This window comes from Nansenia antarctica, assembly GCF_963989245.1.
Source record: "Nansenia antarctica genome assembly, chromosome: 1".
In the NCBI taxonomy this organism is placed as follows: domain Eukaryota; kingdom Metazoa; phylum Chordata; class Actinopteri; order Argentiniformes; family Microstomatidae; genus Nansenia; species Nansenia antarctica.
In genome coordinates, this window is record NC_137674.1 from 58,281,982 (window position 1) to 58,306,524 (window position 24,543).

Below are 24,543 nucleotides of genomic sequence, written 5' to 3' on the forward strand. Positions count from 1 at the left end.
TGAAGAACCCATTCGATAAAACAAACAACAGTTTTAGGATCACTAAATACTTATAATTTGTAATTGGATTCACTGTATAGTCTGGGTAAGTGATACATGGCATCTTGCATTTTAGGATGTGTTCAAAAGCAAGGACTGTGTGATCATCTATTTATGTGTGTTTAGCATTGATGTTCTATCAATATGTTGTGATATGCTAAACATAGTAACACAGTTAGATGTTCATAGTGATGTTTCTTCTTAGCTGATAGGTATTAGCAGCTGTTTTGCGTTTGTTTGATTCAGAGCGGGTTTCGCTGCTATTTGGTTTGAGCTGTAACTACCAACATTTAAATAAGCATATATTTCTCAACTATTTTCATAGCACATCATTTGAAAGCTTACAATCTGCACTTTCATAATCTGGAAATGATTTTTTTTTACCAGACCCTGTCACATATGAAAGACTCAATGGTAGGCTTTCTGTTCCTCTCTAGTCAAGTCCCAGGATCTCCGACCTCTCTAGTTGGTTAAGAGATGTGGAATCATATGCAGTATAATAACCAAAGAAGAAACTCGCAGGTGTGGAAAATGTTCTCTCTCATAAATGAAGTCCCCTTAGCACTGAGCATCCTGCAGTGCAATGGCTCAACAGTTTGTGCTCCTAGCCTCTAATCTGTAGCTTTAACTCTGAGCACACAAGCAACAGAGGACACAGTGCCACATTCTCCTTGGAGCTGATGCAACTCTATCTTCGTCAGTGACAGGTGTTGCTCTTTTTTCGATTATGCTGTCTTTGGGGGGTTGTGTGTGTGTGTGTGTGTGTGTGTGTGTGTGTGTGTATGTATGAGTGCGTGTGTGTGTGTGCGTGCATGTGTGTGCATGTGTTTTGTGTGTGTGTGTTTATGTGTTTATGTGTGTGTGTGTGTGTGTGTGTGTGTGTGTGTGTGTGTGTGTGTGTGTGTGATGGATGGAGGGACAGGCGCCAGCAGCCCCCTCTCTTTCTCCCAGTGATGGAGATGAGGAAATAATGAGGCCCAATAGTGCTGTGAGGGGGGGTAATGAATCTCCTCTTCATCGTCTCCCAGAGACAGTGGCGTCTGCCTCAGCCTATCTCCCCTCCCATTCATCTCTCAGGAAAACAAGCCACAGAATCACTTCACTAAACAACAAATAGCCACACATCCAGCTTTTAGACTCGCTACAACACAAGCGGCAGACCACCACTCAACTTAAAGGTTCCCTCTTTTCTTCCTTGGTTGACATCCAAGTAAACAAGTCGAACGCGGGTGTGTAATCAAGATAATAATGAATCCATTCTCATTTAATATGCATCAATGGGTGCTACAATGCTACTGAATACTAACTAAAGACTATTCTTGATTGGAAGACTCTGAAAACCCAATCAACAATACTGTATAAGGACTATTGTTATGAAGTAATAGCAATCATAGTAATCATAGATTACTATCGAGTAATCATAGTTGTAGAGTACATGTATATCTGTCTAGTATATATCATAGTTTCCTCTGAGACTAGCTTTCTTATCAATTATTTATGATCTCCCTGTTATATAGGAGTAATAAATCCTCCACCTCACCATTGTACAAACGTTCAGTACGTTCTCCTTCATCCTTCATGTCAACACACCTACTGTATATTGACTTGGGGTTTAGGGAGAAACGCCTGTTTCATTCATACCATGAGTCCTTTACAGAACTGGGTGGAATTACTGTACATTAGGTCTTGGATATGTTATAATGTATTTAATGTTTGTCTTCTAAAAAATAATCAAATCCAATCACATCAAAATGTTCTCATCCAGAGAGACAGACAGCAGAGAGGTTGAAGCTTGGGAGGCTGGTGGAGGTAGAAATCGCAGGATGGGCTCATTGTAATGCATGGAACCTCATTCCTCCTATTTTTCGACCTCAACCCCTGCATTGAAGGAACTGTTACCGTAGTTGTGTTATTAAAAGGCCCCCCTCCCCTTTCTGAATGAAGTCCTTGAGAGAGTAATGGCCACTCGTGAACCGCCTTTCCCTCCATTAACCACGCCAGCAAACATTTACATAATGTACACATAATGTGCTGATTCATTCTGTCCTGATTCAAACAAGCCTAGGATAGCTCACCGGAGTCGTAGCGCACCATTCATCACAGACCAGGTAATTTACATCCAAAAGCACTTAGAGGAACCTCACATACATCTTAGTCTACATACATAATCTGATTTGATCAAGAATAGTAGTAAAGTAAGAGTAAAGTAGGCCTGAATGGGGTGGGATGAGATAGGATACTAGAATAGAATGCAATAAAAGAGTAGAATAGAAAAAATAAGAAAATGATAGGAGGGCTATTTGCTAATGAACATAAGAGTTTAGCGATAATAGAAGTACAGTATTTCAACACATGGCTTCATCATTTTCAGCGATATTCAGTGTTTTTTATGTGATGAGGAATAAATTGTTATAGAAAAGAAACACGATCTGCTCTATGATCATAAGGCCTTCCACAAGTAGGGAGCCGGAAGATGATGTCTTCTTTCAGTCATTTAAACTCATAATTTACCTCCATTGAACCTGCCTCTCAGAGCTACTGTCTCCAAATGAACTCCTTAATCGATACTTCCCCTCGGGATCACCCTCCCACACACTGAATTTAGCATATATACACAAGTAAGAGCATGTATTAGCATTTCAGAGGTGAAAACAGACTCCTGGGGCTTATATATGTGACAGGGTGTAAACACCAATAATACAAGGGCTTGAGAAACTTGAATACAATCTGCATAACATCTCAGTTCTATTTGGCCATGTAGTTTTGGAAGCTATCACAGCCCTCTCCTGAAACACTCTGGCCTGCGCTCTCTCACTACATACAGAACACACACAGCCACGCACCCTCGGCAGTGGCACAGCAGGAAATGGACACCTGATTAGCTAGGAAGTAGCACTCCATCTGACTGCCGAGATCTAACACAGAGGCGCTAAACAAACGCAATTGTGACGGTTTGGCCTCGGAGCTCAGCTCAGAGATGAACCCACTCGACGGTAGGCAAACATAAAACAGACAGTTCCACGGCCCCATTCAGGCCGTGTTCTACATGGCCGAGGAGGCGTGCGCCACGGCGTGTTAAGCCTTTGACGCGTGGCGTGTCTGAGTCATGACCCTCCCAGCCACAGAGCGTGTTCATGCATAACCATGGGGCCCTGCACTCAACGGACCTGCTCTGTTGCTTTTTTTCCCCTCTCACACTTTATCTCACACACTGTGTTTAAGCTAAGTTCTCTGTCCACTGAATAAGCGATATGGAATAGACTACATGAGGAACTGCAAGGGGTATCTGAAGGCAGCAGGATAAGTGAATGTGATTGAAATATGAATTTTTCAGGAGAGAGTTGATTGAGATAGGCCTTTCTGGAATTGGTTTCACTAAAATCATCAATGATAAACAAATTAACGATGTAGCAGTAGTATGACCAATAAATTAAAAGTCTACAAGGGCAGTTCACGTTACGATGTTCCCATTAATAACCGGGGCGAACATTACATTGCGTTTGGATTCTTACTTTATTATTCATGCAGAAGCATTTCAGCATGTTGTCAAGTGGTTTCTAAGTCTTAAAAATGAGTATAAATCTCATTTATCAACAGCCCCTGAGTTAATAAGCCAAAGGCACAACCTGCCATCATTTTCAACTTAAGGCTAAAGTGAAATCATTGCGTATTGAGTATATATTTCATCTTTGAGAACAATAAACATGCTGAATAATGAAAATACTCAATTTAAATTTAGAATGTTCTGTTACTGTGAACTGTTTAGGCTAAACGCTTTCACTTTACTTTCACTTTATGAAAGTAGCTCAAGATTAGTAATAGGCTTTTTGTGGAAAACCTCACTTATGACTCATAGGGCTCAAAGCCTCAAGTGTAAAATCATCACTTTGTTTTTTTGCCCACTTTTAAGTGGCCTTAAACCACCTCCTCTGTCACTTTCAGTTTGTTTTTCAGTTATACTTCACTTGATACTCGTCTTGTACTCTATGTTCTCTTTCTTTGCCAGTTCTTTTTGGCAACGTGCTACATTGGCAATGGTCAATGAACTCCTAAGGCAGTTATTATAAGCCCTCCATTGTGAAGCTAGGACATTTCTATATCTGTCCAGTCAGTCAATCAAACATTAGAAACAGCAATACAATGAATGCAGCAGAAAATGAATTGAAAACAATGAAAAGACACCCCTGGAAAACCATCAGGATTCTAAATCGATCAATGGGAAAAAGTGAAGGAGGGTTCTTTATTAACTTCTGAGTAGACCTCCTTCCCTACAGATCTAACTATGGACCAACACAACTGAGGTGTCAGCAGGTAGAAAATGTGCTTACAGTAGATGGGACTTCTGAGCTTCTGTGGACGCTGAGGGTAATATCAAACTCCTTTGGGTTAGCGTAGGAAGTTATTCCCATCATTTATTACCTCTCCCTGTCTTTGTCTGCTTCTCCCAGTCACCATCTCTGCAGAAGGTTGGGGGAGCCACAGCCACTTGTGCAAAGCATACAAAGAATCCTCTCCTTCTCTTCTTCTTTCATTTCATTAGATGTCTCTCTGTTGGACGTGAGTGAATCATGGCGGCTGTGCGGTCTCTTTGGAGGCGGAATGGTTTGGAGTAGCGCACTTAAGATTTTATAAGCATGCATGTATGAATAAATCTGAGAGTGTTTATACTCAAAATTGAAAACTGGCCCCCTGGTTTCAGAAGGGACTTGGAAGCAATAAACTGCTTGGAAAAGTGAACCAAGGGGAAGTCTTCACTGTAAAATATAATTATGCATTCTCAGGGTGTTACTATTATAAATAAAAACCCTTGTAAAGACCTGTCTCTCCATGTACAAGCCTCCCTCTAGCCAAGTCATCGGTATATTTTGCTTTTTTGTCCTTCATATTAACGCATTGGTATAAACAAAGACACATCAGCAACATCTGAAGAAGATAGTCAACACAATTTTTCAAGGTGTTGTTCTGATCCCTGGTGCCCAAACAGCAATTTTAATGCTAATTAAAAATCAAGGCTGCAAAGCACTAAAAATAGTACAACTGCAAAGAGGCCCATCAATTAAATTCACCCCTAGGGGACAGCTCTAACATTTCTCAGGAGAAACGGCATGTTTTTTTTGCTGGATGTGCAACACAACACAAAACTAATGAAGTAAAGTACATGTTGGAGTACAAGGCCATAGACAAGGGTACTAGACGAGCACTTTACATGCTGCCGCTGTTTGTGTGTGTGTGTGTGTGTGTGTGTGTGTGTGTGAGTGTGTGTGTGTGTGTGTGTGTGTGTGTGTTGTAAAGTAATATCTGCTGCTTTCAAAGCCCTACAACCTGAAGGGCATGTCTCTCCATGCTGAGTCTATGCAATTTAAAAGAGAGAGGAGGGATGACATGCAGGATATGTCAACGGCCGGAATTGAACCGGGGATCCTGCGATTACATGGCTGAGAAGGCTGTTCACTGAATACAGTTCAGCATTCGACACCCCTGTTCCCTCTTCTTAGTCATCAGACCCTGTTCCCTCCTCTTAGTCATCAGACCCTGTTCCCTCCTCTTAGTCATCAGACCCTGTTCCCTCTTCTTGGTCATCAGACCCTGTTCCCTCCTCTTAGTCATCAGACCCTGTTCCCTCCTCTTAGTCATCAGACCCTGTTCCCTCTTCTTGGTCATCAGACCCTGTTCCCTCTTCTTAGTCATCAGACCCTGTTCCCTCCTCTTAGTCATCAGACCCTGTTCCCTCTTCTTGGTCATCAGACCCTGTTCCCTCTTCTTAGTCATCAGACCCTGTTCCCTCCTCTTAGTCATCAGACCCTGTTCCCTCTTCTTGGTCATCAGACCCTGTTCCCTCCTCTTAGTCATCAGACCCTGTTCCCTCTTCTTGGACCAGCAGGTTCTGATTTTGCACTCACCCCTGCTCACCACACACACACTTCTGTCATTGCTGCTATATTTATATTTATATTTGTACTATATATCTGTATCTATTTCACCATGCCAAGAAGACTACACTTACTGTTTGACTATTATTACTATTTATATATTGTGTATTGTATTGTTTTTACTCTATTTTATTTTATTCCCATCCTTGTATTCCACTGCACTGTTGAGAGATAGCTTGTAATAAGCATTACATTGTACCATTAACAGTGTCTTGTGCATACAACAAAATAAACTTTGATTTGATTTGATTTGCTTTTGATATACTGAATGTCTCTGCTGCGGTCTCTGATAAGGACAGAATCACTCCCACAGTGCCTATTCCTGATTCACTTTCAGCAAACTGTAAACGTTACCATGCCAACTTCGTCAATCACACTGTTATCATGCGTAAGCAGTGACACTTTGAGCGGCTGACAGTCCTGGCCTAGGGGTGCATCTCAATAGATTAATGTAAATTGGCTTCCTCGCCTCACCTCCTTTTCTGGGTGGATCTTGTACCTCCACTATATTACTTTAACCCACTCGCTGTTTTTCACATCAGGAAAAACAAAGGCGAGGTGACATGAGGAGGGAGCCGTTCATATTGGATTGAGATGCCCACCTGCTCCTCCCCTGCCTTCCACAGATGCTCCCAGCCTGCTAACCATACCTCTATTCGACAGCCCCTGCTCACGTCAGTACGGATAACCAGGTACATGGGCTGTACATGGCACAGACACAGAGGGACATGGATGAGACAGGGAGGCAAAGAGAGAGAAAGATGGAGAGCGAGACAGAGAGGGAGAGAGAGAGAGAGAGAGAGAGAGAGAGAGAGAGAGAGAGAGAGAGAGAGAGAGAGAGAGAGAGAAGAGAAAGAGCCAACCACACAGACCCAGTGTGACAGTCTGACAGGAATGACTGGCAGATTGAGGAGGCTTTAGATGTCAGATAAAAAAGCTTCCCCTTACTCAGGTTACCCCTGCCTAGGAGGAGAGGAGAGGATAGGAATAGGCAGAGGAGAGGAGAGGCAGAGGAGAGAAGAGGCAGAAGAGAGGAGAGGAGAGGAGAGGAGAGGAGAGGAGAGGAGAGGAGAGGCTGAGGAGAGCAGAGGAGAGCGGAGGAGGGGAAGAAAAGAGCAGAGGAGAGCACAGGAGGAGGAGTTGAAAAGGAGGGGAGGGCAGGAAGGAAGGGGATAGGAGGAGTAGGAGGAGAGGAGAAGAGAGAAGAGGACAGGAGGGGAGAGGCAGAGAGGAGGAGGAGGAGGAGGGGTAGAGAGCAGAGGAGAGGAGAGAAGGATAAGGAGGACGAGGAGGAGAGGAGAGCATAGCAGAGGAGAGGAGGTGAGAGGAGAAAAATGAGAGGCAGAAGCACCATTCAGTTCTCTACCTCAGAGGTTCAGAGGTTTATCGCTGACTGATGATGTAATGAAAGGGAAAGTGCTGGTTTTAAGTGCTCACAGGGCAGTGAGTCTGGGGAGGGTTTGGCTGGGAGCCTGTGATGCTTGCTTGTCTGCGGTCCAGACAAGGCCCGCAATCCTCCATTGAAGTGGACCTCAGTAGAGTCGTTGGTGCTAAAATAGGCACCCCTAGACAACTCATAGCAGACCTCACTATTATTTAATGGCCTCAAATAACCTGTGCTGGTGTTGTTTTTGCTGTTTTGGCTACTGTACAGTTCTTCCCCCCCCCACACACACACACACAGGCAGTCTTATTGGAGAGAAAAACAACCTGGGGTGTGTGTGTGTGTGTGTGTGTGCGTGTGTGTGGGTGGGGGTAGCTGTAATCGAAATGCACTGACGTGTATCTCCAGCCCTCATCAATTCAAGAGGTGAAATCGGAACCAGATCAATTCCAAATCAATAAAAACAATAACACTGTATGGCCATCCCCTTTGATGGATGCGAAAAACACTTCCCTGCTTATGGGTTCCAGATAAAGTAGAGAAAGAGAGAGCACTTAAGAGTCTATGGATATGCAATAATAAGTAAAAGCTTTTAAGTGTAATTAACATTCCCTGGAGATTATCTTGGCTTCTTTGGATAATTAAGGGCCAACTACAGTACTTACTTTCTCCATTTTCTATTGAGCAGTAGTTTCACTGTAGCTCATACTGTAGGACGTTCTTTACTGGCTATCACACATCAGACCTGGGTCATATACATACAGTACATACTGTCAAATACCTCCAAATACTTGAATTGCACTTGATTTCGTTTGCCTGGTAGAAATCAGTAACTTAATCAAGCACACCTCAAATACTTTTGACATAGGTTCAGTATTTAACCCAGTTCTGTGAAGTGACATTGTCTGAGGAACCACCAGGGTAATGGTAAATGGTAAATGGACTGCACTTATAGGTGCATATATATGGCCCGCTCATTGGGAGAAATTTGGGGTTCAGTGTCTTGCCCAAGGACACCTCGACATGTGGACAGGACGACGCAGGGATCGAACCGCTGACCGTGCGATCATTATACGCACCGCTCTACCCCCTGAGCCACAGCCGCCCGCTCTTCTCTGTATCGATCCAGGGTACTTACAGTATACATCCACCCTGATGGATTTGATGGCCGGGGACCCCAGGCCGTTCTCAGCCTTGCAGTAGTAGCGCCCTCCCTGGTGCCTCTTGATCTTGGAGATGTGCAGCGTCTCGTTGAACACGCTCGAGTCCTGGAACCGGTCTGACACACTGCCTGCAGTCTTGGTCCATCGGATCTAGGTGGGAGACCAATAGAACACATCGGCTATCAGGTGATGGGTAGATAAGGATGATGGATTGGGTTTTTATTTCGTCATGTAGTAGTGCAAAACCCACATGGCTTTTCATTTACTCCACTGTGCCTCTACTGAAGCCGAAAGGCAGTGAGGAGCACTAGAGTAGTATATATGTGACAGGGTTTCATTAAAAGGTCCCCATCTCGGCAATTGTGAAAGCTCGCAATCGAGCCAAACAAGTCTTGTTGTGAACATTTTTTTTTCCGGTTTTTGGCAAGAACCCACTCGATATCATAACCAACAGTTTTACATTCACTAAATACCTACATTTAGTTAGCAAAGTCGGGTGGGGGGTATTAGTGTGGCAGTGTGTGTAGCCACGCCCACCCCAGCTGTATGTAAGGAGCCATCTGCGCCTGGACCTGTTTGTTGACAAAATGGAGGCTGAAGCTCTCGCTAACGCTATCAACAGAATTACTAAAGCAGGCAGAAATATCGACAGTGGGCAATTAATGAACTCCTTAATATTGGACTATACATAACGGGAACTCCGAACTCCGAATCTGACGATGACGAAGAAGACATTTCCAAAACTGTCAAAAAAACAACCAACTCTCCAATGATATATAAACAGCTAACCAATGCTCTCCAGGTTGATCCGATGGATGAGTGTTAATTATCATAGAACTCGGGCCAGGGCTGGACTGGGACAAAAATTTGGCCCTGGCATTTTTGGCCCAGACAGGCCCACCCCAATCGGTCGGACCACACCCACCAGCACAAAAATACTTGCCTTATATACTCGTCTTATATACTGTGCTGTACAGTCATATGACAAACTGTAGTATTCCCCCAAACCACTACAAAGACGACTACATACAGTAAGCAATGGTACCAGTGCAAGTAGACCAGTGTACTCAGTGATCAGATTCCAGAGCGAATTTAAGAACGCAGCCTTGTTGTTCTAGGGATATTAACTAATATTAAGTAATATTATTACTTGGTTACATTTTGCAATTGATCCGCGGTACACATGCGTGCCGAACCGTGTGGGGCGATCCGTTACACCCCTACACAGCTACCTATATTTTCCTTACCGGGTCAACGGTTACAGGCTGACTCGGCCCCGCTTCTTCTGTATCCTCTCTATCCTCTGTATCTGTACCCTGCTCCCTGCCAGCCTCCTCTTCAACCTGTTGCTGCTGTGGTAAACTTGAGGGTGCAGCAAACATGTCCCTAATGTTTACACATTTGGCAGCATCTGCCTCGAGTTTCTTCTTGTTTTTCTCCCTAAGTTTCTCCCAGCCTCCCTTCCGTTTTAGTGTGCTTTTGCGCTCCATCTCTCTCAGTATCTATCTAGTAACTATCCAGGCTAACTAAATGTATTTTGCCGGCCGGCTCAGCCCAAAACTACCGCGAAACTGAGACGGTGGTCTGGTGCTGCGTGCGTGCGTGACCCCTGACCCCCCCCCCCCCCATTCTCTCTGTTGATTGGGCCAGCCCAGTGTCTGTATCGAAAATTGACCAATGGGCCGCTGTCCCTGATTTATGGGCCGTTCAACGGTAGCTTTCGATTTATGGGCCGTTCGATGGTAGCTTTCGGCCGGGCCGGCTGGTAAAAAAAAAAAAAAAAAACTTTTTTTTTTTTGCCGGTCGGCTCGGCCCAAAACTACCGCGGCCCACCGGGCAAATGCCCGGTATGCCAGATGGCCAGTCCAGCCCTGACTCGGGCGTATCTGCAGAGGTTGTTTTGGCAATTTGTCACAAGCCATAACTCCTAGAAAATGTGTGTTTGTAGAGATTGTATCCATGATGGCTGTCAGTTCCACAGTATTCATGATGCTTAATAGTAGTCAACTAAAACCTGTCTGCGATGAGACACTTCAATCATACTGTCATATACGGCGTATACTATTCGATTAATGGTGTTGGGCAAGGCATTCCTAAATCGTGTCTCCAGTCGTATGTTGCCACTCTTGATCAATGATAGATGTTTTTTTTTTTGTTTTTTTTTTCTTCCAGATTTTATCCCTTTTTCACCCAATTTGGTAGACAATTGAACCCAACCTAGCATCCAATTATCCCCTGCCTATTGCATAGGATCCGCCGCACGACCCCGTGGCCGGCAGTCCCAGAAGAGGCCGCCAGGCAGACTAGCTGACTGGCTCCTCGAGCCCAGCACCGTTATTCCGGCACCCAGGGGGCGGTGTTGCGCGACGGATCCTTGTCCAGAAATACTCCTATACCGCCCTCGGAAGCGGCCGCCCAATATGCCGCTTCCCGTGTGCCTCGGCCATATCTGGATCTGGCGAGCCGGGATACGAACCCCGGCCCCGGTGGGCAGCATGCACTAGTGGCCAGTGCGTAGACCGCTACACCACCGCGGGGCCGATCAATGATAGATGTTGAACCAGCTGGTATAGAAACATTCTTTAATGTAACCCTGTCCATAGGATATTTCGCCGTATTCGTTAGCAGTGTCTGAGCATGTCCTAAGCGTACGGCTGGTGATAGGGTAACTTTTTTCCCAAATAAAGACGACGAGACAAGATTTACTTTGTACAACTCACTCATTGTCCGCTGCATCACACATCAAACTCCACTGGTCCTGTGGGCGTTATGGCCGATAGGAGGAATTTCAACATATGTAGACTTCTCTATAGCAGTCTGTGTTAACGGTATCGTAAAAAGGTCTAATTCGGATTTGATGCACTCCCCGCTTAGGTTATGTAGCAACGCCATCTTTTAGAATATGTAGTTTATTCCTCCGTCGACTGATCTGACCTGCTTACGCCTGGGGTTATTTTTGACAACTGAGCCCGCACGCCTAGTAACAACCTTTTTCTTCTTTGTCCTGGAACCAGGCGGCCCCTGCAGACCCGCCCTACGCTTGACAGCTCTCTTACGCGTCATCACAACTAGGGCCAAGCCATCCTGTCTACCCCCAGCTCTAGACATGACTTTTGTAATCACATCTGACGCTATACTCTTTGCTGCGTTCTTAAGATGCGGTTTGGCTATGTTGAATCCTGTTTGAATAACGGAGCGGCAAATCTAAACAACCCTCGAAATATGCCCCCTAAGCCAGCCCCATGCATGACAGCGCTCCCTGAAAACCCCGGTAGGCCATTACCAGCCTGTGCTTTGTAATAATCTATATACCGGTTGGGGCTCGGGTCGAAATTGTTGTTAAGCGTCATAGTGTTGTAACGTTACGAGTCTTAGACGTCTTACACTCTAGCCTTCACTCCTCTGAAATGAAGCATTGCCACAACTTTGCCGTATTTAAACGGCACACACACGTTCTGATCAGTGGCGTAGCGCAAAATCCCGGGCCCCCCCCGCAAGGTAGCGGCGGGGGCCCTTTCGCAACGGAGTAAAAAAAAAAAAAAAAAAAAAACTTGCGTTTTTTAGAGGCCGATGCGTTATTGACGTTGCGAAATTTCGCAATATGCACTCTACATTCTAAATGCTTGACTTAGCAAAAGTTACAAACAAGTGAGAGCAATAGCCTATAACTAAAACCAAATGGTAGACTACACTACATCAGTAGAATGTATTATAAGTAGAATAGTACAAGCTTTATTTCTTTTAACAAAGTGTGGTGTGCACAGCAGTGTGATATCTGTAAACATACAAGCTGTAGACTCTCCGCTAAGGGTTGCCAGATGGGATTGAGAATTTCCAACCTAAACAATCTAAAAACTTCTAAATCCACCAAAAACCAGCCCATCTGGCAACCCTGTCTCCGCTGCATCAGAGTCTACTTGTTGCGTACAATTGGCCAGGGTTAGTCAAATCCTTTGTTGGACATCTCGTTTCTTAAGTCCTGGTATATTGTGGCATTTCTTTACTGTTTGGAATCTGGTCTAGTCCCTAGGAATACCCAGGGAGACGCAGACAGCAGAAGTAGAATAGAATAGTAGAATAGAAAAAGAAACAGCTATATATAGCCTAACCATGCTGAATTATGTACCTGTATGATGCACTGACAGCCTGTGACTGTGAACCTGGCCGGACCCTGCCCTTCTGCCTGAGTTTCAGTATGATGCTGCCCAAATAAATGTTATTGTTTAGTGATGCTGCCCAAATGAATGTTATTGTTTAGTGCTGTACGCTTTCGTGGTATTATATTGTGTGAATTATCATCTGTATGTTGTTTTTCTTTCACTCGACTAACCGCCGAGATAATAGTTGAGACATGTACTTCCGTAAACATAAAAAAATTTATTTGATTTTTTTACAATATCGGACCGACAGTCCCACATATAGCGGCTATAATGTCCGAATAGAGAATCTACCACCACCTAAAGAATGCTTATTGTACTTTGTATTGTATTTTCGCTTGCTCATTTTCCTTGTGTCTCGCTGCCTACGTGTGACGTCAAAGTCATATTGCTATTGGATACGGCTAACTATGTATATATTTTTAAATATAGGCCTATATATTAAAATTAAGGTTGACACAATGAAGGGCCACTTATTTTCTTTGTTTTATATTTTTTTAAATTATAAAAAAAAAAAAAAGGGATCCAATGTTAGGGGGCCCCCTAGTGGCTGGGGCCCCCCCGCGGTGCGTCGCTTGCGGGCCCGTCCGCTACGCCACTGGTTCTGATCTATCTTGACCTCTATAACTATATCCGTGATGTGATCCTTTGTTACCGGTACATAGTGGGCCCTGTCATATGTAACTGTAACAACCTCTTGATCCTTTCCTGTCATATGTACACATCTTAGCAACGGTACATAATAATCCCCCACGAATTGATGATTAATTATGTCTGTGTAAACATATAATGTGTAAAACCCCCCGTAAATATCTGCAGGGCGATGAGCATACATTTTGGTCTGGTTCAAATCTAAAACTTCTTCAGCCAATATATCTTTAACCATAGAAGCTCTAGTCGAATCGAGCACGCCATAATCCTCATCATTAACACCATCTGTGTATAATCCTAGTATTAGAGCTAATCTACCTTTGAATTTTATAGTGTATAAACCCTCTACAATCATGAAAACCTTGTGTTTTATGGAACAATAGCCAAATATGATATTGTGTGGTTCTAATACCCTATCAATCTCAGCAACAAGCTCTGACATCTTGGAGTAAAAGCCATCCCTTATTTGTAGCGTATAGAATATTGTCTTATCGGTTAACTCTAAAAACGTGTCTTCAGCGCTAAATGTTTGCCATGTTCTAGGATATTGAAATTCTATTAAACCCACTTGCCATTCGCCTTTTAGTATTAGCGGCTTAGAAATGTGTGTCCTATAGTCCGAAATCTTATTTTCCTTCTGAGATGCATTGCACAGCAATGTCATGTAAAATTCTTCATTCTCAGCCATGACTCTGCCGAACACCCTCACACACTCTGCGCTCACCACCCCTTTTATATATCGATGACGTCACTTTCAGGAACCCATGAATTAAAATGTTCAGGCCAACCAAGCCATTTAACCATGTTAAGGAGGGTTCCCCCTACTTCCACATCAGACAGCTGCTCAACAAACCGGCCATTAGAGCAATACAATTTATTAGCTCATTTAGAGATCAAAGATCAAAGGTCATAAAAGATCAAACAAATATGAGATCAAATAAACTTACCGAATATATACTACTCACTAGAAAGAAAAAAATGAAAAAAATCCTCAGTTTTTCTACATTTCACACAAAATCTTGCCCTCTCAGATTCAGTGCCTTTTTGCTAACTGGTGAAACACTCTTCCACGAAAATATGGGGGCAATGAAAGTCAGCACTGTACAGTCAGGCTGTGTACTGTAAGTCAGTGAGCTGAGAGTGACAGTGACAAAATCACTGAGCAGGGCCAGTTAATTCATCTCTCATCCTAAGTCACAGATCGACTGGCTTTGCCTCCAGAGCCTCACATATCTCTGTCTGGACACGGGGGCAGCAATGCATTGGAATTCGATATCTCCACATTGGGCCTGTTGATAGCATCGGATTGGATACTGATAGCATCCCATTTGATTGAGATAGCATCGGATGGCATAGGGGGATATTATCACATATTATGGATGGGTATTGGGAGGTACCAGAGAGATCGTTGTTGTATTGGATGTGGTTGTTATCCTTGGTGGGTTTCTACCTCGGGCTATATCTGCACAGGGAAGTCAAACGGTTTCGGCAATTATAGAAAGAGTGTTTGGGGGTTAGGGAGGAAAGGGAGAGGAAGGAGGAAGGAGGGGGTTAAAATCCAAAGATTCCATCTTATTCCAGAGGCTTGCTGGAGCTAGAGGCCGGCGGCAGACAGAGAGAGGACCTCTTACACAACACTGAGATTATTATTGGTTGAACAGAGCCCTTTTCTGACCTCAGGATGTTGTGAGTGGTGAAGAAAACTAACTAGCTCACAGAGGAGGCTGTACTGTTTCCTTCCATCAACCCCCAGCTTCCTTTTTTCAGACTTTAAATGGTTATATTAACGTGCTTAAGTGCTTTAGGGAGGATATGGGCCACAAAAAAACTTTGGTTGGCCAGCTTCAAATTAATCAAGTGAATCGAGGAAAGGGAAAAACATCCACAGAAAACTCAGCTCAGCAAGAATCAATGAGAAAGCCCAGTTCAGTAGAATCCAAGTACATTGGAGCCCCTATTAAACTGTAAGCAGCATGAATTCAACAAAAACAACCCCCGAAGTTGTATAAGTTATTAGCATAATTTAGATACAGCAAAGTTTTTGAATTCTTTGCCATTCTCCTCCAGTGCTCTGGATCCCCATGCAAATACAAAGAGAGCTAGCTTATGGTGACCTCAGCAGAATTCAATACTCTTCCAGCTTATAACACCCATTCATTTCCTCTCTTCCTTTGTATAAAGAGCTTTGAGTTTCAGAAAACCGCAATATCAATAAGTGCATTGTTAGACTGACACTAAGAAGTGGGTATTCAAATACCCTCCATAGAGAAAGTGCTTCTGTTTATTTCACATGGCGGTAGACCACATTATCAGTTGGCTTTCAACTTTTCCCAGGGGCATTTTGCCTTCCTTTCACTTTGGCTTTATATCAAATCACACTCTATTTATATAGCACATTACATACTTGAAGGTAACACAATGCGCTTCACAGAAAATACTATAAAATTAAAAAGACAACAAGACAAAACATTAGCAGATGGCTAACATAACATTAGAGTGACCACATGACTAAAATACCAGGAAGAAACAATTAATAAACCACAAGACTAAAGCCAATTCCAGAGGCTGGGGGCATATACTGTATGAGAGCCTGAATCCTCAGGGGAAAGTATGCCTGGTGAGAACATCTTGACCCTTAAAAATGGTAGCTCTAAGAGGAATAGATGGGCAATCTGATAATATATACAGTGCCTTGCAAAAGTATTCACCCCCCTTGGCTTTTTACCTATTTACAACCTGTAATTTAAACATTTTTTTTTTATCCGAATTTTATTTGATGAATCTGCACAAAAAAGTGTTAGTTTTTAAATGAAATGAGAAATATATACCGGTATATTAAAAAATAATTTAAAAAAATAAAGAACTGAAAATTGTCATGTGCATATGTATTCACCCCCTTTGTTATGAAGCCCCTAAAAACTTCTGGTGCAACCAATTACCTTCAGAAGTCACATAATTAGTGAAATTAAGTCCACTTGTATGCAATCTAAGTGTCACATGATCTGTCAGTATATACACACCTTTTCTTAAAGGCCCCAGAGGCTGCAACACCTAAGCAAGAGGCACCACCAACCAAACACTGCCATGAAGACCAAGGAACTCTCCAAACAAGTCAGAGACAAAGTTGTTGAGAAGTACAAGTCAGGGTTGGGTTATAAAAACAAAAAAAAATCTTTGATGATCCCCAGGAGCACCATCAAATCCATCATAATCAAATGGAAAGAACTTTTGCAAGGCACTGTATATACATACAGGCTAGGTTGAGACTCTGTCTTTCTGCTTAAGCCGTATTCTTTCAAATCTACGAAGGGGACATCAAGAAGTGTCTATGTTAGGGAATATGGATTGATATAGGTAGCTTGAAATCTATATGTCCAAATTCTACCTTGTATACATCTATAATTTCTAGCCCAAGGCCTTATATGAACCACATTGTTACATCTCCATGGCTTTGTAATACAAGTCAAAAGGTTACATCATCTTGAAATGGGGTCTTTCTCTATAGTCTCCATGGGTAGTATTCTTCAGGCTACAACACAGAGATGGGGTGCACAAAGTTCACAGTTTTTGCATATCCTCTGTAAAGAAAAGCATTAAAAAACATGAAACAATTTAGTTCCCAGGGAAAAGACAAAGTCATTACAATGATAATTCGATTCCCTGAGAGTCTCTAGCATTCTGATACAAAGATAAACATTCACTTTCATGGAAAGTTTCACCTCGGCGAGATTTGTATCCAACAGAAATCACAGCAGCGTTTGACAACATTGGCAAGGTGGTATCGCACGGAGAGGACTAATTGTTATGCGTGTGGTGGCTGTTGTGATGCTGGGATGGAATGCAGAAGCACGCATGTTCTGTAAATCTCCCACAATGCCTGCTGTGAAACCCCCTCTCCTAACTTACACTAGTTTCTGATTGCCCGCCATCTTTTTGTTGGCAAGCGAGTGGATCCACGTGGCTCTGCGGTGCAGCCGAGTGTGGCCAAGCATGGCAATAGAATGATCAGAGGCAGAGACAGGGGGTCCAAATCACAGACTGACAGTAAACAGACTCCACGGGTCTAAATTACACAATAAAGTTCTGTCACACAAAGCACTCAACAAACCAAATCACATGATAGAATAAACAAAAACCCAAGGGTCTGAATCCCAAAATACCAGATCACAAAATGAACCGGTTGCCAAATCAATAAACCAAACAGAGACTCCAACAATCCAGGTCATAGAATTTCCTAAAAAAATTAAAAGGTTTGAATCGCAATAAACAGTAAGCGGCTCATAAACACACTGCACGATAAAGCTACAGGAAAAGAAATGAGGAGAATCTCTCCATGCCTCTGGTTATTAATGACTCACATTTGGAAACTCCATGAAACAAATGAAGCATTTCCAAATAGCTCTCCTGTACCCTGGAACACCATAATAAGGGCAGACAGCTATAGCCACACTCCAGGGTGAACCATCTCTGAACAATCCCTCCAGTTCATTCTTACAGTACAGTGCCGTTACATGCTCTACTTTGGCCCTCAAGCACAGACGCTAGCTCACCGCCCTATCCTGTACACCGACTGACCCCTCGCTCGCTAGTTTGAACTCGACCCAGAGGTAATTGAAACAAAAAGGGGGGTGTTTACTGTGTGCAATAGCTGGCATAGTAGTGGCGTATTCTGAAACAGAGAGTGCGGACAGAGTGGGGAAGGGCCCTGGTCAGCAGGGGTTGCACAAGGGGAGATGGCTTCATCATGTGGTAGTCTGACGGAGAATTTCAAACCATGGTTTGATATTGTGTTAAAGTGCTTTTCACAATTGCAGTCCACCTACACAACATCATTGTTGCACTCTCTATTCATGTGTGACATTCTGTATAGAGAATGTTAAGACTTATGTGTACAACAAAAGCAAGAATGGTCTCTAGAAGAAAAATTATGAATAAAATGTCACTCAGGGATTTGTCCATTTGGGAAAGAGAAAGAGAGAGGGAGAAAGAAAAATGGAAGAAAAGAAAGAGAGAGAGAGAGAGAGAGAGAGAGACGCACGGGAGGGAGACAGACAGTCAACTAGACTTGATTTTAATCAACACCTTAAACTCACGCAGCGTCTCTCTCTCCCGCGAGAGTCATGTCCCACAGCTCCTTCCTGTTACCTCTGAACTCCTCCATCGGCATGGGAACGGGGCCAAGCAGTGCCCGGTGGCCTGTTGACAAGCACAATCTCCACAGGCAATCCCATAATAACACCTGGAAATGCCAAAGCCTTGGGCGGCAGTGAAAAGTCTAATATGCTAGTATACGGGTGACTGACAGAGACATACATGCCTTTGACAATATAACGGAAGTGGAGAGAGAGAGGCTGGTGAGTTACTGGTGCTTTTATTATTAGACAGGCCCGGTCTTCCTTGAGGGCGGACATGGGACGGGAAAGGAACCCGCTGTGAGAAAGCTGCCACATGGCTGGATGGAATCCAGAGCCACCATCAGTGGGAGGGCCTGGGGGTAGACTGGGTAATTTAAGGAGCGTGCATATTGATAGATATGAGAAGAATTCAACGCTGGTGAAATTGCCAACGATGTCCCCATTTAGGCTGCAATTGGCCCACACGCTTTGTGAGACAATGATGCTATAGAGTACTTTGCCCTGCATATGTCAGTCACTGCGTTATCAAGGGAGCTACAGCATTTCTAATTTAGGGAAAATTCTGTTTGCTAATGTTAAAAGTACTGTAGAACTGACATCCTGGTATGCATATTAATTAATAGCACTTTGTTGTTCTGACATGCGTGTGTACAATATACTGTACTGTAACGTGTGTTGTTTTTATAATCAGCTCTGCAAAAAAATTACTGACAACATTTCTCCCAAATTTTAAATAAAAATATTGTTATTTAGAAAATGTATTATAGAAAAAGACAACTGGTCAAAATAACTATAAAGATGCAGTGTTTTTAGACCTTGAATAATACAAGTTCATATAGATTTTTAAACAACACAATACTAATGTTTTAACGTAGGAAGGGTTCAGAAATCAATATTTGGTGGAATAACCCTGATTTTCAATTACAGCTTTCATGCATCTTAGCATGCTCTCCACCAGTCTTTCACATTGCTGTTGGATGACTTTATGCCACTCCTGGCGCAAAAAAATCTAGCAGCTTGGCTTTGTTTGATGGCTTATAACTATCCATCTTCCTCTTGATCACATTCCAGAGGTTGTCAGAGCAGAAGGAACCAAGTTTTCTTGTACGTGGCTTGAATCATGCGTCCTTCACAAAGACAAATCTGGCCAATTCCAGCCTTGCTGAAGCACCCCCAGATCATCACCGATCCAGGTCTCTGTCTAACCATTAGACGACCAGGTGTTGGGCAAAGCTGAACATTTTACTAATCTGAGAAGGTACTCCAGTCCTCTACGGTCCAATCCTCATGGTCTTTTGCAAACCTCAGTCTGGCTCTTCTTTGCTTATCATTGATGAAGGGCTTTTTCTAGCTTTGCATGACTTGCCCTGCCCCAAGCAGTCCCTGTTTCCAACCGTCCTCGCTGTGCACTGCCGTTTGCCATTCTTTTTGTAGGTTATTTGATGTTACCTTATGGTTGTTGAGTGACATTCAAGGCCTTGTCCACACAGACACGAATTTGGGTGTATCTGCCAACGCTTTTTATCGTACGGACGTTTCGTCCACACGGAACCGCGTTCTGGGAGCCTGAATACTTAAACCGGGTCCCAGAATGAACAAATCTGAAGATGCCACCCTTGCATTTCCGTCTTTACAAGCCGTACACATATTTTCTGAAGCGATGACGCCATAGTCACACCTCTCCCTTAACCCGCATGCGCTAACCCAGCCAACAACAACAACAACAATGGCGCTGTCAGGGCAAAACCTTCCGCTGGGCAAAAGCTACCGGGGGTGCGGCCTAACGCGTCACGACCAGCTGGCACGCGCACGCGTCACGACCTGGCGACTGTGACGTCATTCTAGTGCGCTGTGGAAACACCTGCTACACGACACACCTGCTACTACAGAGAACTACTAGAGAACTACTACAGATAACCCTATCATTTCCTTTTAATATATATATATATACACACAATGGCATCCTATACTAGCCACAGTGACATTTTCTTATATCTGTCCAAAGACCAGTTCCAGGAGGATATGTCTGCAGAGAAGAAGCGTGTTCTCCGGAGAGCAGCTGAGAAATACATGCTTCAGGGTAAGATTTGTTAAATTAACCCATAAAGCAATAAAGTAGTGTACTACTGTAAAAAAACAACAACAACAAAAAAACATTATTTAACAAGTCCTGGTCTCTTTTCTCTAATCCTTTTGATGTTGTAGATGGTCGCATGTATTTGAGGCCCAAGAAGGAGGGACAGCCACCAAGGAGGGTCATCATGTCAGACGAGGAAAGGGAGGCAGTGCTGACCGAGGTCCATGCCGGTCACTTCGGAAAGAAGCGCATGATTGGCAAGATTAATCAGCGCTTCTTCTGGTTTGGCATTGTGAAGGATTGTGAAGACTGGGCAAGCAAATCTATTATTTCTTTAGTTAGTTTTTATGTTTTACAAACAGTAGCAAGATTGTATTTTACACACAGATAATATTCATTCATTCATTCACATTTCATTTCAACTTGCACTTTACTGTTTGTTTCAAGGTCCGTACCTGCGTGGCTTGCCAGAGGTTTGAGAAGGTGAAGACTGAAGCCCCTGAGCTGAAGAGCATCAAGCCTGTTTCACCGTGGTACATGATTGGTGAGTTCTACACTTTTATATCCCAATTAATTTTTTGGGTTTTGACTTGTTTCCCACCATGCTTTCTTTCAGTATGCTCTTTTAGTGTGAATGTTTTACTTCCGCTTGTCCAATGTTAGAGTATGCCAACACATTTTTCTTGCTAGGTGTGGACCTCATCGGACCGTTCAAGGCCTCATCCAAGAATAGCAATCGCTACTGCCTCACAGCGACAGATTTCTTCACCAAGTGGGTGGAGGCCATTCCTATCCAGGTGTGTTATATCTGTGTTTAGTGTTGTTTTCTCAAATATAATGATCATGACCATGCTTTTTAAAATACTTGAATGTATTGTACTTGAACAGTTCATCACCATGTATCCCAATTTTCATCTTAAAATTAACATTATAAGTATTAATATAATAGTACCATATCCTGTGTGTATACACTGCTAGGACAAGACGGCAGTGGCAACATCCCAGGCCCTGATAGACATCTTCCACACCCATGGTGCGCCGGAGGTCATCCTGACTGACCAGGGCAAAGAGTTCTGCAACAAGGTCATGTACTTGCTAAAACATATGATCTTGTAACAGTTATGGACATACTTGTATGGACAAAACTAATGACTTCTGTCTTACTACTTTTAGGTCAACCAGATTTTGTTTGAGAAGTGGGGGATGAAGCACCGGATTACCTCTGCCTACCATCCCCAGACCAACGGACTGGACGAGCGGACCAATCAAACACTCAAGAGGGCTATCGGGAAATCTCTGGAAGGGCACCAGGAACGGTGGGAGGACAACCTTAAGTTAATCCTTTTCGCACATAACACCAGCGTCCAGGCCTCCACCAAGTACTCGCCCTACCGCCTGATGTACGGTCGGGAGCCACGGCTGTCCTGTGAGGTATGTCAACTCTTGATATTATTGTTCTTATAATATATAATTTGTTTTGCAAATTGATTCTCAATATAAACAAAAAATAAAACACTAACTCTATGCAAATGTATGTATTGCGTATCTCTATTTGCCTCTCATTTCAGATCACAGGCGACCGTCCTTTTGTGGAGATGGACGAGATTAATGAAGACACCGCTGCAGACTATCTCCACGCCAGGGCTGAGAAGGATGAGGAGGTCTTTGACGAGGTGAAAGATATTACACAACTATATACTGAACAACCACCTGAGTGATGCTAAGTAACTGCTAAAGCAATAACAATGCCTCAGCAATATACAGAGCTATACTGCACAACAGAGAATTACAATCTCTGCTGCTTCGCTTTTTCTTCAACGATCAAGGTGCGACTCAACGTGGAGAAGGCCCAGGAGAAACAGCGGGAAAGCTACCGGAAGAGGATCAAGAAGGGAACCAAGCGGTTTGAGATCCTCCCGGGCATGGAGGTCCTGAAGAAGAATGAGAGGAAACGTGGGAGACCTGGTGGCACAATGGACCCAGACTGGCCAACTACGTACCGGTAAATGTTAGACTTTTAAGAATATTCAGAATGAGAGGGTGATGTGTGATGTCCAATTTTGCCATTATTAATACATATTTTCTTCAGGGTGACTGAGGTTGGGGACAACAATTTGGTGCAGTTGGAGACCTTGGATGGCCAACAACTGGGAACCAAAACCCCCTATGCCTCAGTGAAGCCTCTGCGGACGAGTAAGTGTAACATACAGTTCACATTTTAAAGTTAATGTAATGTGAAACTGTATTTTTTTTACCACAAGATGTCATTCTAAAATTGTTTTGTTGATTGACTTAAGGATTCCGAGCCTGCCCGCCCACTCAGAAAGCTGTGTCCCATCCACTGGAGCCAGTGTGTTCTGATGACCCTGAACCGCTAAACTCTGAGCCGGAGTGGGACACACTTCAGGTACACTTAAAAATCCTAGCTTCATTCATTTTAAATAATCAAAATTCCAATGGCTGAGTACTGTAACATGACAGTCCCTTTAACCCAACATCATTATGTTTTTTTAGGCACCATCTCAGCTGCTAGATGTCACCATCACAGATGTTCAGCTGGGGCGGGCCTGTCCAGCTTTACGTAGCGGGTTGGAGGTGCTTAGGCCTTTCTTTCTGGATCCCAATTGTTGGCTGAATGATCTCTCCATTGACCATGCTCAGGCTCTTTTACAGGCTCAACATCCCCATGTAGGAGGCCTCTACGCCACAACGTCCCTCTCCCTCCTCTCCTCCGTGCCTGCATCAACCCAGGGGTTTGTTCAGATTTTAAATGTTTGTTCAAATCACTGGGTTACGGTAAGTAACATCAACTGCGAGGTAGGTACTGTTAACATTTATGACTCCGCTGGTCACGGGTCGACCGAGGAGTTCATTTCTCAAATAACAGGTCTCCTCTCTTTTTCAGGTCCCAAGGTCCTTCTGCAGTGGCCTGATGTCCAGCAGCAGAGAGGCAGCTCAGACTGTGGGCTGTTTGCTATTGCGAACAGTCTCACATGCTGCAGAGGTGAGGACCCAGCAAGCAAGGAATTTGATCAGTCTGATATGCGTAAGCACCTCTTTTCCTGCTTTCAGGATGAGTACCTGAGACCATTCCCCAGCTCCATACGGTGTCCACGCACGGCCCAGTCAGTGTACACTATGGACGTTAGTGTGCACTGCATCTGAAGGAGGACCATCCGACCAGAGCTTCAGGTATCCTGCAGGAGGTGTTCCAAGTTTTTCCATTCGTCTTGTGTGTCAATTAATATTATGTTTCCTAATGAATTTGTTTGTACTGCTTGTAAAGTTGTTTTTTAAGTATTTTCCAGATTGTACACAGATAGCCCTGCTACGTCCTCCGTGAGGGCCCGTTCCCCTGTACATAAGTCCCTGTCCAGCCCTGCTACATCCTCCGTGAGGACCACCTCTACCACATCCTCCGTGAGGACCACCTCTACCACATCCTCAGAGAGGACCACCTCTACCTCAGGCTACTGCAAGTATGAGCCACAATTACATCATTGTTATTTTTAAATGTTCATATTGATTGTTTCATTACTAATACATTACATGTATGCTCATTCATTCACACAGCACCAAGATGTTTTGGACAAAATTACATCTGGACAGTTACCTTTCATCCCCATCCACCCAGTACACTGGTAAGTCACATTGAATAGGGATTATTTAGAAATGTGTTTACTCACAAAATGTTATTTTGACTGTACATATCTGTGCTTGTTTGTGTGTTTACACTAACAAGATGGTTATTGCTTACCTCAACAGGAGAGCTGATTGGTGTGATGTTACCTAACCCCCCAGATGTTACCCACCAACCCTCCAGATGTTACCCCCAACCCTCCAGATGTTATCCCCTAACCTCCCAGATGTTACCCCAACCCTCCACCACCACCTCAGACACACCACCACCACCTCAGACACACCACCACCACCTCAGACACACCACCACCACCACCTCAGACACACCACCACCACCACCACCACCTCAGACACACCACCACCACCTC

General features: G+C 43.7%; 1 protein-coding gene and 1 long non-coding RNA gene across 2 annotated transcripts in view; one reads left to right on the forward strand and one right to left on the reverse strand.

Moving 5' to 3' along the window:
• Window positions 1–24,543, reverse strand: part of LOC308175418 (MAM domain-containing glycosylphosphatidylinositol anchor protein 2) — a gene marked incomplete at both ends in the record, with an annotated part of 202,491 nt that overhangs the window by 80,182 nt on the left and 97,766 nt on the right. The window contains one exon of the mRNA XM_080550231.1: window positions 8,492–8,666. Within this exon, the coding sequence (XP_080406357.1) occupies window positions 8,492–8,666 (175 nt within the window). The remainder of the gene's footprint in view (window positions 1–8,491; window positions 8,667–24,543) is intronic.
• On the forward strand, window positions 21,741–22,438 carry LOC308175427. The gene is made up of 3 exons (XR_013937955.1): window positions 21,741–21,967; window positions 22,105–22,209; window positions 22,363–22,438. It is a non-coding gene; the product is annotated as an uncharacterized lncRNA (long non-coding RNA).